This window comes from Gallinula chloropus, assembly GCF_964237585.1.
Source record: "Gallinula chloropus genome assembly, chromosome: 3".
Lineage (NCBI taxonomy): Eukaryota > Metazoa > Chordata > Aves > Gruiformes > Rallidae > Gallinula > Gallinula chloropus.
This window is the reverse complement of record NC_140087.1, coordinates 71694100-71712433: the sequence shown is the minus strand read 5'-3', so window position 1 is coordinate 71712433 and position 18334 is coordinate 71694100. Positions and strand designations below refer to the sequence as shown.

At 48.8% G+C, this 18334-nt stretch overlaps 1 protein-coding gene across 1 annotated transcript in view; it reads left to right on the top strand.

The window, feature by feature from the left end:
- STUM (stum, mechanosensory transduction mediator homolog) overlaps positions 1–18008 on the top strand; it is a gene marked incomplete at both ends in the record, with an annotated part of 44557 nt that extends 26549 nt beyond the window's left edge. The window contains 2 exons of the mRNA XM_084261955.1: positions 9344–9523; positions 17974–18008. Coding sequence (XP_084118081.1) covers positions 9344–9523; positions 17974–18008 — 215 coding nt within the window. The remainder of the gene's footprint in view (positions 1–9343; positions 9524–17973) is intronic.
- Between the last annotated feature and the right edge of the window lie 326 nt (positions 18009–18334).

Here is an 18334-nt window from a genome sequence, read left to right as displayed (position 1 = left end):
TCCCTCTGTGCCACCACAGTCTGCAGCACAGGTATACTGAACGACTACGCTGTGGCTTGGACAGCCAGGGACTGTCACCTCACCCAGACAGGAGCCAGAAGAGGTCGGGAAGGAGGATGACTGTTAGTGAGATACTAGCATTACATTGGGAAGATGTTGGGAATCAGCAGCAGATTTTGGTGTTGCATTCAAAGAGTTGACCTGAGCATCAGCTAAGGGTGGCAAATAACTTCTCTGTGTGAGAAGTTACCATGGAAATATGGCAAAAGATGGTACTTCTTGTGTAGATGGACTTATCTTAAGCGATTAACTTACTATGACTGCAGGTATTTCTTAGTATACCCTTCCCATTTTCTATACCCAAGTTTCATTTCAGTGATACCTCCCCACTCCCTTTACTTTTGGGAATACTAACATAAAGCACAATGAAAAACGTCAGTGGAGGTCCCAGGACCACATCTTTTAGACAGAAGATGAAAAAATGGGTTTGGGAGTCAGACAAGTACAACTCACAGAAATTATTCAACAAGTCCCATCAGAAGCCTGAGGTCTGGTCCAGCACTGTGCATTATGCAGTGGGACTCTGCATCACCACAGAATACACTAGATAAGAAGGGACCTTTAGAGGTCATCTAGTCCTGCAGTAAGCAGGGACATCTTCACTGGATCAGGTTGCTTAGAGCCCTATCAAGCCTGACCTTTCAGCAGAAATTCTCCAGTCTCACATGCTTCAAGCACATCCTTAATTTTAAGCATCAAACAAACAGAAGTAAACTGCAGGGCGCACTGGGAAAGATTCATATGAAGACTGTGGAATGTCAGACAGTGGAACAAGCCATGCTGCAACCCCACTATTTATGTGTGGCTGCTTTAAAGTGCTCAAAAGATTGCAGTGCTGCAGAGTAAAAATAATGTGGATGTAGAACTAAAGCTTTGGTAAGTCATTTCACCTTCACACAGCACCCCCCCATGTAATTTAAGATTTTGCTGTGTATTTTTAGCCTTGGAGCTCAGTGAAAGTTTGTTGCAGTCAAGTTTTGACGTTTGTGTTGGAAGATCTCTGCATTTTCAGAGGAGTTATCATTTCCTGAAACATTAAATATAAGGAAAACCCTAATTTTTTATGCAAAAGCAGTGCTATCTTGCTTGCACGTGGTCCGCCTTCTGTAGATGCCACATAAACACTGTCAAGTGTGTTCTGACCACATGACACAAGCCTACTAATAACAAACAGATGCAGAGCTTTAGCTGAGCCCTGGAGCTACAGCTATGTACTGGAGCAGTTGTGGACACATAACGCTCTGGGACAAGGCTGGATGCTTCTTCACGTACGCAGGGAGAACGGAAAGCTGATCCTACATACAGCCAGCCTTCTGCAGATTAGGGAGCTGGAACAAATCCTGTTGTGACAAGGACTGCAAGCACCAGCTCTCATTTGTCAACCAACCATCTATTTTTGTCCGTAGCAAGGCCAAAAGGACAGGCTAGAGCCCAAATTCCCTCTGGACGTCCTTCCGATATGGAAGGGGAGAATAATAACAAACGTGCTGGCAGAAGCTACACAACGCATTTCTAATAGTAGGCCACAGAGGAAAATTCATGAGCTACTCTCCATGGCAACATCTAGGTTCTGTCACGTTTGCTGCCTCCACTGTCTCCTCCTTCTCTTCTCCCTCTCCCACCCTTCGATTCCCCGTGCTCTTGCCCAGGTCCTGCCCACACAGCTGTCCATGGGACCTGCCATTTGCAACCTCTTTGCCACTGAGGTGCCTGCCTGTCATTGACACATCCCCCTTGCAGCAGTACTCGTTATGCCTGGCCTGGGCACGTGGGGTTCACATTTTTCAGTTCTAAGAGGTACTGCCTGGGACCAAGCAAGCTTCCCATTTTCCAAGCCACCCACCGCTTCTGTTCTTCTTCCCCCTCAAATCGTTAAAGCCACTTACTCACCCCAGCCCCCTTGCACTGTGTTTGAGAGGGGTAGGCTTCAGCCTGTATGGACACTGGAAAGGGGAAGAAATCTTGACAACTCCTGTTTAAACTCTAGCCTGAAACCCAAGCTTTTAAGATGATGGTCTACCCACCATTATTTTTAGACAAAAACCAAGTAATTGCATTATGTCCTGACTTGCTGACATGGCTCAAAGAAACTATGGAGAGAAGGACATAGTGGATGCCAGTGATACTTGAGTTGCACTTGCATGGAACACCCAAACCTCACATAGCATTGCATTGCAGGCTTGACATCTCTATGTCCTTTATATTTCAAGAGACACAAGTCCAGCACCTGCTAACAGGTGAAGAACTGTTGTGTAAGTGACACACCCTGGACTAAGCACTGGCCCCAACCCATAGTAGCAGCACAAGTTCTTCCGCACTGCTAAGCTGCTCGGTGCAAGGCCACAGACCCTTCAGCTGGATGCCCTGCTCCAGGAGAGCAGCTGCAATTGTCTGCACCCGTTTTCAGAGGGAACTAAATGGCAAGTGGCTTGGTGTCTTCCATTGCATGTTTTGAGTGCCTCTGAGGAAACCAGGTGGGAATATGCCTCATGGCAAAGGAGCACATCTGGCCACGGGGCCAGATCCAGATACTGAAGGAAAGCTAGTTCCCTCAGGAGGACACCCTCCAGTCACCACACCTCTGCTTTTACTGCGAACTAGAGAGACTCACTGCATGCCCCCTGCCCACAATTGCAGCTCTCTGAAGAGGCCATTGGCAGAAGCAGGGTGGTGGAGACCCTGACAAGAGCGCTGTACTCACAAAGTGCAGGAGCCACAGGAGATACCACACAGGTATTTCATGTGTTCTTCTGAACCAGCCTTTTCTGCTCAGAGAGCTACAGTGAGCTTGGGGGAAAGCCACCTGTATCTCAGAGGTTTTAGGGGATACACCTGTGCTGGCAGGTTCTCTCTGATGCAACCTAAGCCCTAGTGACCTGCAGCCAGTTGGAGACCGAAGACACTGGTAAGGACTCATACTGGCCAGAACACTGCTGGGGTGTTTTACTTGGCATCTGTTTTCTCAAGCAAAGAAATAAACAATTCCTTGCTTAAAGGAGCTTCAGCAGATAACCAGCCTGAGGGTTAACACTCTGTGGCTTCATTTTATTGTCCTTTCCCAGCCCAGTTCTACCCACCTAAGCAGGTGGGTTTTCAGCACAAGCAAACACAGCTGTAGCCCTTTCTTGGGCAAGCTTTAGCAGCTTTTCCCCCCTCTTTATAAGCCAAGGGACTACAGCATAGCATATGGATTGAAACCAAGGATGAGAAGCTCCATAACTTAAACAGCCAGACAGTTCAAACTAGAGCATAAGAAGGATTTCATGACAACTAGGAGCCAGAGGTATCTTAACCACACCAGTGTAACACTGATGGCACAAATACAACTCTTGTTACCCTTCTCATGCAGTTTTTCTAACTCTCACAAGCAGGAACCAGCACACCTCATGAATTTTCAGCACATCCACAACATCTCCCTCATGTACCTGCCAACGCTGTTTAACGACAGCTAGTAATCATTTCACTTAAAAAATTCAAAGGCACATCAGACATGTCCCCCCACAGAGCACTCCCCTGACACAATACTGCCACACAGATACATCTCACCCCATAAGATACACACTCAATAACTACATCTTCCCCTGTTGATGCAACAGCCCTCCTTGGCCCCACAGACACCCCAAATTTTGTTTCCCCTCTCCTTCCCATATTTGCTTGTGCTTACCTGCAGGTCTCCTCCAGCTCTTGAGTCACCACACAGCCCTATGTCTCCCCTGGAAAGCAGGCACCATCCCACTGCTTACTCACTCCCAGCACCCTAGAGTAACTTCTTAAATGACCACCAGGCTTATGGGAAGAGGTGTTTCTAGCCTCTCCTTGGCTCTTGTATGGTAGGGACCATGATCAGCAGTAGCTGTTCCACCTGTTGCAATAATCTGGGATTCTGCTGTTCCTCCACCTGTACCAGGGCAGACCATCACATGGAATTTTCTTGTGGCTTCAAGGCTTTCTGCTGTGAAGTTTCAGACATCTGGTAGTTAGTGGGAAGCCCAATAACAAGTTGGATTTGTGCTCAAATTGGTGATACGTGGTGTCTCATCTCCCTCTGGTTTGCACCCTGGCTCTGACCAGGCTCCCACCCCTGACGTTTCTGGGAAGGTGGCATCCTAAGTTTGCTCATGGCCAGGTCCTCCACATGAAACGTGCCAAGATCTACATCTGACTGAAGCTCTTGCAGGAGTCCCCAGGATAGGCTTTCTTGCAAAGACAGGAAGGAAAAACCCACGCAGCTAAAGACACTCCCGAACACCACCACTGCTGCACGCCCACGGCACAGAGGACAGGCCATGGGCTTGACCTCACATCTTCCTTCACACCAGAGGAGTGATCCAAAGAGTAGTAAACCAGGAGAGCTCTCTCCAGGGAGTGCATTTTCCTCAAAGAGAAAAATCCCCAGCAATTCCTCTCGTGCCGTTTCGGTGTGCTCTGTGAGGCCATGGCTGCCAGGCTGTCACCACGCACCAGAGGGTGGACTGCATCCTGCGTGACAATGGACTGGAGAGAGGAGTGAGGGCAAATCCCTTCCTTTAGACTGCTGTCCAACAGATAACACATCCCCTTTGTGTTCAAGGGGTTAAACTGCTTAAAACAAAAAGTCTTCCATACTTCCTGATGTAACCCAAAAATATTCCAACTCTGCTGACAGCAGAAGAAAACACAGGCTCCCAGGGGCTTTCCTGCCTTGCCAAAAATGGCACGTGGTGTCCTGGCTGGCTCACACTGCCCCAAGTGAGACAAGATGAGTCTCTCCTGGTTTTGCAAGAAAGTCTATCCTGGGGACTCCTGCAAGAGCTTCAGCCAGATGCAGAGCTTGGCACGTTTCATGTGGAGGACCTGGCCATGAGCAAACTTAGGATGCCACCTTCCCAGAAACATCAGAGGTGGGAGCCTGGTCAGAGCCAGGGTGCAAACCAGAGGGAGATGAGACACCACGTATCACCAATTTGAGCACAAATCCAACTTGTTATTGGGCTTCCCACTAACTACCAGATGTCTGAAACTTCACAGCAGAAAACCTTGAAGCCACAAGAAAATTCCATGTGATGATCTGCCCTGGTACAGGTGGAGGAACAGCAGAAGCCCAAATTACTGGGCTTTCAAAAGAATTGTGGCCAGCAGATTGAGAGGGGTGATTCTGCCCATCTACTCTGCTCTGGTGACACCTCACTTGGAATAATACTGTGTCCAGCTTTGTAGCCCTCAACACAAGAAGGACATAGACCTGTTGGAGTGTGTCCAGAGGAGAGACACAAAAATGATCAGAGTGCTGGAGCACCTCCCCTGTGAAGACAGGCTGAGACAGTTAGGGTTGTTCAGCCTGGAGAAGAGAAGGCTCTGGGGGAACCTTATAGCGGCCTTCCAGTACCTAAAAGGTTCCTGTAAGAAAGCTGGAGAAGAAATGTTCATGAGGGCATGTAGCAACAGGACAAGGGTCAATGGTTTTAAACTAGAAGAGGGGAGATTTAGGTTGGATACTAGGAAGAAATTCTTCAATGTGAGGGTGGCAGATCACTGGAGATATTCAAGGTCAATATCTCCATCCCTGGAGATATTCAAGGTCAGCCTTGAGGGGTTCTGAGTGACCTGATCTATTGAACATATCCCTGCTTACTGCGGGGGGGGGTTGGACCAAATGACCTTTAAAGGCCCCTTCCAACCTAACACATTCTATGATAGAGCAAGCTTGGTTTCTGATCCCCTTCCAGCCTCACTGCACATGGCATCTTCACCCCCTGTTGCCCAACTTCTCCAGAAAGTGTCTGCAATGGGGTCTGATGCCCCCCATTAGGCTGAACTAACAGACCTCTCGCATGACACGAATCTTCACCATATGCCCTCTCCCCAGAGAGGATGTATTTATTCACAGGTGACAAGAAACCCCAGATCTGACTGCAATTTGGCTGGTTTTCACTGCAAACACGCAAGAAATCCTTCTTATCCTTTATGTATCTCATGTTAATGCTGGCATAATTCTGGGGGCTTTAATTTACATCTGCTTGCAAAGCTAGGAGTTTGTGTTTGCTGGTCACGCTCACAGCCTGAGACCTTTCTGGACAGCTGGTTTAACTGGTCAACACCCCAGGCACAGTTTGTGTACCGTGTTTATCACTTCTCAGCTGCAGGAATTCAAGCGTCTGGATGCTTGGTCAGGAAGGGCAGTGGTTCAGTGCCCCAGCTCTGGGGCAGCCAGGTGGTATCAGCAGATAGAGCTTGCTTGCATTGTTCCTCCTCTTCCTCCTCCTCTCTGCTTCCAGATGCAGATGCTTCCACATGTGTAACTATGATGGCTTCTTACAGGGAAATCATCTATCTTGGCAAATAAATTTAAGACTCTTCCTCCTGCTTCACGTTTTAAAGCATTTACTTCCATCTGATGTCTGCTGGCACGATTTAAGCCCTGTACTTAAAAATGCCAGCATCCTTCCAAAGATTAGCTAATCATAGTTAATAAAGAAAATGCACCAGCACTGGCAAACAAATTGGCTCCCGTGGGTAGGCAAGGGGCCTGAGCAGGGAGTCCAAAGCCAAGGTTCGTGAGAGTTTAATCCTAGTTTCTATAACAATTCCCTGTCCAGAGAGGGATGCTGACCTGCTCTGTCTGCTTTATTCCCTTTTGGATGGAACTAGACAAGAGCTTAGTCACTGTTGGTGTTTAGAGTATTAATTAGCTAATTCAGCACCTCACTCCAATGATATAAAGTCTTAAAAGGGTCACTGGAAGGATTTGAAGCTGCAGCTTAAGAATTGTTGCTCGTTTGTGACCTTTTTTTGTACCACATATCAGAGGAGTTAAAGGTAAGGCAAGATTTCACATCCTGATGGGAAAAATTAAGCCTCCATCTCTGGTCTTGCCTTGACCTGTATTTAGTGTCAGAAAGCCGCCGTGGTGTAACTTTGCAGAGAACAGTCTCAGGAAAAGACAGCCTTTCTTCTAACAGGAAACTGGGGGTTTTATACAACACCCTCAGGGATTAAAATGATTGCCCATTTTCCTCAGCACAGACCCATTTATTGCGGAGATAAGGGCACGAAACCCTGCCCGTGAGAGTTGGGTAGTCAGAGGATGAAGCCCAGAGAGCATTTGTCACACGGGAAAAGACGCTGCCCCTCTCCCTGCCAGCGATGCTCTGCCATAGGGCTGCCTCCCACCCCCAGCAGTGCTCACTCACTCCCCTCCCACCCTCAGCAGCGCTCACCCACTCCCCTCCGCTGTGGTGCCACTCCACAGCTTCTCCGTGCCAGCTTCGGCGTGCGGCAAAAGGGGCGGGTGGGAGTATGAAATCAGACCGAGCCAACAGCAGGAGAAGGAGCGGGGTTTTAGGAGCTGGTGGAGTGTTAGAAAGAAGCTGGAGTTGAAGCTTGCATAGGATGGGGAGATTAAAAATAGACTGGAGCCAGCCTTCCCCTGCATTTTAGCATCTCAGCTGCCTGTTCTCCTTCTGATCCACTGAAGAAGCAGCAGCGATGGAGGACGTTCTCTCTTCCCCCACCCTGGCAAAGCAAAATTAAATGGTATTTTGCTCCTAACCAGATCCATCTGCTCTCTCTGTCTCGTGAGGTCTTCTGGAACACTGTAAAGCGAGTGTTTCTTCCCTGCCTGCCAAACCAAGGGGGTCCCTCCTTTCCTCAAGTTCAACAAGGCACTTCTGTGTGCCACAGATGAGCTCAGTTATTCACATCCTACAGGTTGCTTGCAGAGGTCTATCCTTTGAAAGGGAAAGGGACATTTTGTGTACAAACTACTGACATTGTGTTGCAAAATTTTTAATTCCAGACATTCATCAGAGAAAGCATTTCACAGAACTACACTATCCAGTACAATCCATACTACACCTTTGTACCTGCCTTGAGAAAGCTGTAATTACATTAAAACAAAAACAACCCCCCAAAAAACCCCCACAAAACCCCAAACTCACAGACAATTCGTAACGATGAGAGATGTGTTGCTACATAGATGAGGTGACTGAACTCCCCAGCCAGCAGTTCGTACGTTATACAGCTCATAAAAAAAGTTTCTTCTGCTCTTTGCCCATGCTGTGTGTTTATGCAGGTTGGCTGTGGGACAGACAGGTTTCCCTAAGCTGGGGGTTTCAGCTCGCTGTGGGGCCAGGACATCAGCTGTGAAACTCAAGGAGATGCTTTGTAAAGGCTGCTGTGGTCTAGATCCACCCCTGCCACCTCTACTTAAACTTTCGTAAACCAGTGAGATCATAGAAGCATAGAATGGCCTGGGTTGGAAGGGATCCCAAGGATCATAGAGTTCCAACGCCCCTGCCACCAACCTCCAGGCCTGGATCTATACAAGGTTGCCAAGGGCCCCATCCAACCTGGCCTTGAACACCTCCAGGGATGGGGCATCCACCATCTGAGCAGCCTGTTCCAGCACCTCACCACTCTCTCTGTAAAAAACTTGCCCCTAATATTTAATCTAACCCTTCCCTCCTTTAGCTTTAGTCCATTCCCCCTTGTCCTGCCACTATCTACCCTTTTAAAAAGTTGATTCCCCTCCTGTTTGGATGCTCCCTTCAGGAACTGGAAGGCTGCAATCCTTCATCTGAATTATTTTAGGAGGTCTGAAGGGTGCTTGCAAGTTTTGTATCTTGGTTTCAAGCAGAGCCAAGGGCTGCTGACACCAGGTCACCTGGCTACAGCACTGGTCTAGCTGCTGCTGCTCTGTGGAAACATGCTCTCCCTAACCGTTAGTGTGCCACTGGGTAATAAGTTCTGCAAAGGAGCCTTGCCTTGCTAGCAGCACCTTTTTCATGTGCGTGCCCCTTCTGAAGCAGTACAGGTGAAGAGCAGCAAACTGCCAGACTTGCCAGAGCCCTGCAGCTTTCTAGAGCCAGCCCTGCTCTAACTCTGGGTCCAACCTTCCCTTTTACAGCTGCTGTGGAGTAAACACTCTCCTGGAGAGCGAGCAACCCAGCAGAGAAGAGGTAGACTGCTATTTCCACACAGCCCTCCCTCGCACGCTGCCCACGGTGCATAAGTGGTTGCAGTTGTGTGTGTGTGGGGGGGGGGAGAAGGAGCCAAAACCCAGCGAGTGGTTTTTTTCTGTCCTGGTTTTCAAGCATATGTATCGGTGTGAATCAATAGGAGACAGCAGCGTGCTTGGCTGAGATGTGGCTATGCCTCTGTTTATCCTCTAGTACAGCGCTCCCAGCTTTTTGGCATTGCAGTGGGAGCAGGAGAAGCGGGATGCTAGGAGAAGTGGGTCTGAGGGAAGGAACCTGGCACGAAGCCGTGGCTTTCACTGGGCGTTTTATTGCTGCTCTCTGCCTAGGAACGTTTGTATCCGCTTTCACCGTGCTGTGTGGAGCCCGGACCGACCTCCCCGACAGGCACATGTGTTGTGTCTTCTGGCTGAACATCGCTGCTGCTCTGATTCAGATCCTGACGGCGATCGTGATGGTTGGCTGGATTATGAGTATATTTTGGGGGATGGACATGGTCATTCTCGCAAGTAAGTACAGTGCACTCACCCCTCACTCCCCCCTCAACTTCTCCCCTCCATGGCCACGTTGCCGGGTCCCAGCCAATGCCCCTGCAAGCCATCCATATGCACTGTAGGGATGACAAAAGGCCACAGGATAGGTGCTGCAAGTCCACAAGAAACACAGTAGGCAGAGGAATTGCTGGGAGGCATTTGGGATGTGCCTTGTGATCCATCTGGAAGAGTCTCCCATCCCACCATACTGTTTAGGATCTTCCTTTCCCCTTCATAAATGAGAAGTGCAGGAAAGGGTGAGGGTCCTCAGCACTGTGAACTCTGCTGTCTGGAGCCCCTTCTGCCCTGGTCACAGTTGTGTGCATGTTTGAGTAAGAAAGCCCTTTGTCCCTCACAACTTCAGCTGCATCTTTCTATTTAGCAAGACCTACCTGCAAGGCTGGTTCTGCTCCCAGGAAGCATGTGAGGCCAGCTGTCCCCAGAAGAGCCCTGGGGACTTTCCTGGACCCTCCCCTCCTTCCCCAGAATTCACCCAAAGGCTTTTTTTTCATGTTTCACACCAAGTTCTTTGGCTGCACAGGACTATTTAGCTATCTCTAGAAGGATTGTCCCTGCACCCATTAAGGGTCCTCCAAAACATTAGTCTAAGGGAAGAAGAGAGGAATCCTTTTTGGATTCAGATCACTCAGCTGACTGTACATTACCAACCTGAGTACAAGCTCTGTAGCTTTATCTGCTAAAGACTTTCAGTGATGCAAAGTGATACTCCATTTTGCACCTGTAGCCTCGCAGAGAGAGTAAGTGTAACAGCCTCACCTTGCAATTCACTCTGCTGATTGAACCTGCGAGACCAATGAAGGGGGCCCGCTTTGTGACCTATGGTTGCATGACAGAGGAGGAGGGAGGATCTCAGGAGTGTGTCAGGCACTTACCTAAAGATTAAATGGATGAAACTGAAAAAAACCCCAAACCAACCAAACAAAATAATCCCGAACCAGCAGGAAACCAGTGTGCATCTTCAGCTGCCAAACCCTGGGGTTAAACCCTCTCACCAAAGCACCTGCTTATTTCTGAGTCAGCGTCAATTGGCAGGCTGAGTTAAGGGCAGTCCCCACACAGATGGGTAGTAAAACCCTGCCAAAAGCAAAGCAAAAAGGTGCCCTTAGGGCCAAGGCAGCACCACCTTTTGTTTCTCCCTACAAACCACCTGCCAACTTTCCTCTCAGATGTACTTGGTGGTCCAAGTCATTTCTGAGGATAAATTATGAATCGGTGTACATCTGTGATGTGTCTTTAAGATCCTGCCCGATTTGTGTGTGATCCCATAATTACGTGTTCATATGCTCTCCTGCTCCTCCTCTGCTGGACAGCCTCTGTGCATGGTTTGCTGTCTGGCAGGACCCAGTTCTGCACTTGTTGGGTGATGCAAAGCAAGCATCTGAAGCCATGACTTGCTTTTCTCCAAAGTCCTGTTCATGTACATCCTCTGCAGAGAGGGGCTGAGCTCAGGAGGGTCTTACTGGTTTTCTAGTTTCGTTGCTGGGGACAGCTCAGAGGTATTGCCCTGAAGCTGCTCCCCGTGCCTGGATGGACCCCATCGGTCTGGGAGGCAGAGGGCGGGTAAGCAGCGTGGTGGAGATGCTCAGGCCAAGAGGTTTCTGACTACGAGTGTTTTTCATCCCAGCTCCTCTGGTAGCAGTAGTGAAGGATAAGAGGAGTCAGCGTGTCTTATGTTGACCAGCTTATATGTTATCCGACAAGTCGCAGCCCTTGGCAGTTTCTTGCTGTCTCATTAAATAGGCTTTAAGCTTACTAACCATGCAGAGAAAATAATGGTTATATAAAGCAGCTCTTGTTGATGGAAAAGTAAAAGGAAAAGCTCATTTTTCAATCAAAACAAAGACAGACGTGATCGATTGCTCCCAGCTGGGTGAAACAGCACTGTCAGACCTGAAGCAGTTCGGGTTTTTCATGTTTTGTTTCCATGTTCCAATAAAAAAATCCCACCCCCAAACAAACCCAAACTTAAGAAGGAAACAATGTTTCCAATGCAAGCAATAAGACACATGATTTACAAACACTGCCAGGAGGCAGTTTCCTTTGGTTGGGTTCTGTTTGTGGGCAAACACTTGGGTGGGCTGGCCAGAAGCCCTATGCCACTGCAACAGGAATCTCTGCCAGGGTGGGAAAGAGTAAGGAAAAAAAAAATAAAAGGAACCTACTTCCCACTTTTAGTCTTCCTCACCCTGAAATGGGCTAATTACTGGCATCCCTGTGAGGGTGCCATATGATTTTGATGGACTGGAGGCAGGGCACAGCACGTGGTGTCTAAGCAGATGGGGGCCAGCAGTGAGGAAGAAGATGGGAAGCAGCCAGGGCTTGGGGACCATGCTTCAGCTTCCCTGAGGGATGAGTGCCTCGCTCCATGGATTGAGACCTAACAGTCTATTAGCTGGTAGAGAGCTGGGTGGAAGTTGGGGAGGCCTGGTGCAGTTTTTATCGGCTAGTGTTAATTTGAGAGGGGATCTGATTACTGTTTATACATATCTCAAGTGTGGGACACAGAGGGAAATAGCCAGCTTCTTTTCAGTGGTCAGTGGGGACAGGACAAGGGGTGATGGCTGCAAGTTGGAGCACAGGAAATTCCACACCAATATGCAGAAGAACTTTTTCACAGTGAGGGTGGCAGAGCCCTGGGACAGGCTGCCCAGGGGGGTGTGGAGTCTCCTTCTCTGGAGATACTCAAGACCCGTCTGGATGCCTACCTGTGTGATCTGTCCTAGGGAACCTGCTTTGGCAGGGAGGTTGGACCCAATTACCTCTGGATGTCTCTTCCAGCCCCTACAATTCTGTGAATCTCTGAATTCTCAGCCATTTAAAAGAGGGAGCCTGCTCTGAGGGGAGAGCTTTGGGGATAATGTCATACTGTCTTTCACACAGGGAGAAGGAGAAGTATTGCAGGACAATCAGACATACTTCAGTTCCTGACAGAAGTCAAACAAGCAACTTGCATACATTTAGAAAATAGAAACAAAGCCAACCTGGGATTGTCCAGAGCAAGCTGTGGCAGAGATTAATTTTACAAGAAGCAGCAGCCCTCCTGGTCAGCCAGCCCTCCTGGCTGTTCTCTAAATCCATTTTCCTGAACTGGAAAGTTCTAAGGAGATGGGTGTTGAAAGGTCCCACCTGAATCCAGGTCTATTCAGTATTTTCACTCATGGCTTCATGATGGACCACAGAAGGGTTTTGCCGGCCCCTCAGCCCCGGTGGCTTGCAAGGGTGGCACAGCAAGGGCAGGGTCCAGAATCAAGAAAACTGAAGGAATGGTCTGAAAAAAAAAATGTTACTCAGTAGAGACAAGTCCAAGACACTGAGGAAGGATCGATCAGCTGCATAAATACATGCTAGGGAACAACTTGTTTTTCAGAAGAGGATGTGGTGGCTGTGGTGAGTCATGAGCTGCCCAGGAGGACATTGCTGTGGAGGGGAACAAACACTGCCCAGGCAGGTAGGGGCAGAGCTTGTAGGACATTAACTGTTCCTCTCGCCTTTCTTGGCACACACAAAGCTGCAGTGAGGCTTGTGGCCAGCTTTGGAGGATGTATTTCATGAGAACAACCCAGAGAGAGTCCAGAGGACTGTGGCAGAGTAGGCAATGAAAAGGTTCAGCAGGCTAGTGAATGTGAGAGGGCAGCAGCTTAGCCCAAGACAGACTCACATAACAGCAGGAAATACCTATGTAGAAATTAGAAGACATTTCCCCTCCAGTCAAGTCAAAATGCTGAAGAGTTGGCATAGCAGGATCTGTGTGATTTAGTCTAGGTGATCCTGCTCTGGCAGGGGGTTAGATGAGATGATCTTTTGAAGTCCCTTCCAACTCCTAAGGTTCCGTGATCTGCCCTCTCTGTCACTGGAAGACCCCAAGAGCTGACTTCAGTGTGTCCTGTTGAGCTCTTGTGTCCTGTAAGGCACCCTTTATTCCAGAAGGAATATTAACTCAACACAGATTTGCTGTCACACTTAATTACTTTTGGCAGCACAATGACATGGGGCATTTTCTCTAATAATTTAATGAATTGCCAGCTGGCCCCATTTCACACCATGGATATCCTCTCTGAAGTAGCCATATGGCTTTTGGAACCATTCTTTGCTTTACTTGCTGTCTGAAGGCAAAGATAGATTAAAAGAAAAAAACTTAATTATTTTGAAAAGTAATAAACCAGACTTTCCTCTTGCAAATACCCAGCCACCCATGGACAGTGCTGCCATGCTGTCCTCAAACCTCTCCTCGTGGCTGTGGGGATGAGGCAGGCAGCTGAGGCAAAACAGAGCTAATTAGCTAGCCAAGACCAATGGGAAAATGAGCCTCCTAAGGCTTTCTGTGCAAGTGCCCCTCTGCTGAAGGCACACCTTGTCCCCAGCCCACACAGCACACGTCTTCATTAGCGGCATCATGCAGAATCAAGGCAGAGGAATGGCCTTTCCAGAAACTCCCTAGCTGCTCAGAGCTCATTATAAACATTTGTGTGCCATTTCTTGACAGAAACACCACAGAAATCAACGTGGACATGTCACGCTGAAGCGGCACAGGGGACACAAGTCAGGGACTGTTTGTCTAGGTGTTGTTTCACCTCTAACGACACAGCCCAAGAAGTCAGGATGGGCTTCTGAAGGAAGCCCTGGCTCGGCTGCTGGCCTCTGATTTAACAACTTGCATGGCTGCGCCTAAAAACGAGTGAAGGCACCAGTGGCTTATGGCTTCACAGCACTGGGACTCCTGCTGCAGCCCAGCTTCTGCAGCAGGCAGCTGACTCTGACGGACTGATTGCCAGCCAGTAGTAAAAAAACTACCTGTAATCACGCTGCCCACTTGTCACTCCTTTGCTAATAACAGTGTTCAGACCTTGCCAGAAGCAGCAACAGACGACTGTGTGGTTACTGTACACTCAGGCTCTGAGGGAAAGTGGTGCTGGGCCTATCGGCTGGGGCAGGTACCACAGCTGTGTTGGGAAGGAAAGGGAGCAGAAAGAGCTTTAGAGACTCGGAAGTGAACAACATCCTAAAAGAGCTGGTAACCCTTCATGAGATGAAGGAAATTCTGAGTACAAATTGCTCTCTTAGACCTATTTTAATTTTTTTTTTTTAAGATTTAAATAGAGACACTCCCCTAACTATGCCTGAGGAAATTAGGTAAAATACCGTTTGTTTTTTTTTTTTTACAGTTTTCCACTAAATACTGCAGGAGGGCAAATTCTTAAATTAGTCTAGGAACACTAAATGCCACCAGTCCATGCAGCACCCAGCCGAGCTGAGGCTGCCATGGATGCATGTCGTCTGTGGGCACAAACAAGCTCACCAGCCAAACTGCCAGAAAAGCCACCAGCTCTCAGACCACCAATGGCATGGCACGTGCCATTTGGTACACCATGACGTCTTGGTTGCTGCCTTTCTCCAGTGGGTCACTTCAGGTCAAACCAGCAAACCAGCAATATCACAGAGGAAAGCATTGGTCCATCTTATCTGTCCTGTTTGGGCCCTGTGAATTAAACAAGAGCCTCAGATGAAACTATTTCAAGCACAAGGAATTTAAGCAATGTCTGCCCCGGTGTGAGTGTCTGATGGTAGAGCAGCTGTTCTCCATTTACTCTACAGCCCCAATTTATTCATTCTTTTCTGGTTCTCCATGTGTTTCAGATATATCGTCTACAGTTACATTTCTCCCTCTCTCTTTCTTTCATGTTCCTTTGCCTCCTTTTGTTCACCATCAAAGTTTCACAAGGTAAGTTTGCTTGTGTTCTTCCCCCTCCTCCACCTCATACCCTGTAGCATCTCCCCATGGAGAGCAGCAAGCGCTCAACTGGAGCAAGACATTTGGGATTCACTTTGGCCAGCGCTGCCCACTCTCAGCAGTATTCCCAAATCCAGCCACATACCTCTATGTACACATGTCAGTCTGTCTGTGTCTGTCCTGTCACTGTACAGCCGTGGGGACATGTTCTCCACCCAGCATTTCAAAAGCACAAGTGTGCCCTTGGAGCCAGGCCCACCCATTTCAGCCTTGAGAGCATCCCGAGGCCACCCTCTGCGTGAGCCCTGTCCCAGTACGACAGCCTGTGCACAGACTGGCTTGGTTTTGCCTCAGTCTTACTTGCAATGGTTTACAGAAGCACAATTTCAAGCAAACTTGATTAAAACAGTGATTTTGTCTGCAGAAGACTCAGACCAGAATCCTGATCCCAGAGCTCTACGGAACCGCACCTGGCCCGTATTGCAGGCCTTCTGACGTAAAGCTGCTTCATGCAGAGCAGCTATTCCTGCTTGAGAAAGGCAGTAACTCTTTTCATATATAGACTATTTTGTAAGTTAAGTCCAAAGCGTTTTAATAAACAAGTTCAGTATACTTGTTATACATTCTTTTGGCTTAATCAGGTCATGTACACAAAGATAACGGCTCGGCCTCTGTCACTGGCTTCCGGCTGACTTCAGAACTGAGAGCAGGACTGAAAGGATTTCCCTTACATCTTCACACACAGCTATGCAAACAAGTTACTCTGAGCATACCCTAGCTTGCTGACTTTCAAGGCTTTATGGCATGCCCGACTCTCTGCTCCCTGTGGTTGGGGGGAGTTGATTTTTTATTTACTTCACTCCCTAAACAAATCAAGGCTGCAGACAAGCTTCTATTACAGGTTTCCAACCAGCTCATCACAGCCAACTCACGCTTAGAACATAAATGCATTTCCCCCCCAAAAAAAAAGCTGTTTGAAAGAGGTGAAAGTCTCCCTGCTGAGCTGCGCAAGATGGGCAGCAATGCTGTGCAGGGTAGGATGTGCAGATAAGTGCCATTCATCTCCTCCTCTATTTCTTGTGCTTGCTTAGCAGCAGGAGATTCAGACTGCCAAGGCTGGGTAAACATGTGAATTTTCCCAAAGTGCAGCGAAGTTCATTTGCTGTGGGCAATCCTTAGCTCAGCAAAAGGTCCCTAAAGAAAAAGGTTGTGGCACCCGCTGGTATTTTGCATTCAGCTTTAAGGGACTTTCAAAAGCTTGACATAAGGGCTGGCAAGAAATATTGAAAAGCATCAGTGGAAAAGCGTTTGAAGAGTTAAGCATTATTCTGGTATGTGAAGCTTCAGACTAATTTAAAATTCAAACTATAGAAGTGACAGGCTACTTACATTATTTAACCAGAGTACAAAAACCCTCCAGATTTTCAAAAGGTTTCTAGTTGAAAGATCTTCACTGGTGCCTGCAGTGCAGGTGGGGACAGCTCGTTTGCTGCTTTACAAAGGATGAACTTCTGTGTTGATACTGTTGTAACACCTATCCCAGCTTCTCTTAAGAAGCAAGCAGGTAAAGCTTCTGGTGCAGGATTTGCAGCCACCTAGAAAAACATTAAGAAAAACCACCACCACATTTTTCTCATTATCCTGTGCTGGAACAAGAGCTGCAGGTGCTCTTCCATTGCCCTGCCCTATCCCTCCTGAGACAAGGAGCCCTCCCCTCTGAGATTTTCAGCCTCCCCTGAACCACTATGTAAAGGATAGCAAAAAAGGTGGGGTCCCAGTCCTCTGAGGAGTTGCAATAGTGGCAGGACATGCTGCTTTAGCCCTTCCGCCAGACAGCTGCTCTGCCCTGACAAAAGCACTTGTAATTCCACTGGTCCAGAGCAAACTGAGCATGTAAGGGCAGCGGTGAGGATCTCACCAGGGAAAGGCCCATGGGGGCATCCTGAGGCCCATGTTTGAACTCTGATACATCAGTCTGTGATTAAAGGCGTCACGCGTGCGCGCACGTGTGTGTGTCCGTGTCCCCTTCTCCTCCACAAGATGCTTATTCACCTCTGCAAACTGCAGGGCAAATCGGGTGCTGCTGGAAATCCGTTAGCCAAAAACAGCAGGGGAGCTAAAAGGTGGGTAGCAGTAACCCAGCTCCTCCTACCTGGCACTCCTCTGGGAAGGCAAGGTTCAGAGGACACCAGGAGTAGAAGTGCTGGTGTGTTGAATGCATGACTGACAAGCTGCCAGGTCAGCACTTGGAGTCTCTGCGGCAGCATGTCAGGGCACATGTTCCCCCCACGCTGCAGGAAAACATGCTCCAGCACCAAACAGTTTAGGCAGAGGGTACAGCATTTCTGTGAATGAGGAACTGGTGGCCATGGGTACTTACCGTGCCTGTAGAAACTCTTCCAGCAGGTGCCTCTGCCCAAGCCAGGACCAGTGGCAGGCAGGAGCATCAGCGCAAGGCCTGGGAGGGTGGCTGCACCAGGCAGGTGTCAGCTGAAACAAAGCAGGGCACCTAGCCAGGCTGAGCCCACCCTGGGGCAGCCTGGGAGCGAGGGGGGTGGACCTTGCAGCTCCCTGTTCTCTCCCACATAGTTTGCCACTCCTGGCCCACTCGAGTCTCGCCAAAAGACCTCTTTAGAGATTAACACTAATCATGTTCCCTTCCCCTCCCTCCTCACAGGCTACAAGGAACAGGGGATCCCACAGCAGCTGTAGTGGCTGGGACAAGTATGGTCAGAGAAACACGGCGAGAGATTTCCTTTGGCAGCTGTGGGCCACGGACCTTTTCATTACCCTTTGTCTTTCTTCTTCCTTTTGTTTTGTTTCCTTCTGTTCAAACCCGGTTCATCTGCCCATCCAGCGGAGCGGAGGTGCAGAGCAGCCGACGGAGACTTGCACTGATCCCGTTGAGCAGCGGAGATGGGGCAGGCACAGCATGGGTTAGGACTGGCCCAGGTCAGCACGCGGTGGGTGGCTGAGGAGGAGGAGGAAGGTGCCAGGAGAAGGAGACACCTCTGGCGAAGGTGGCACCTGGGCAGGCA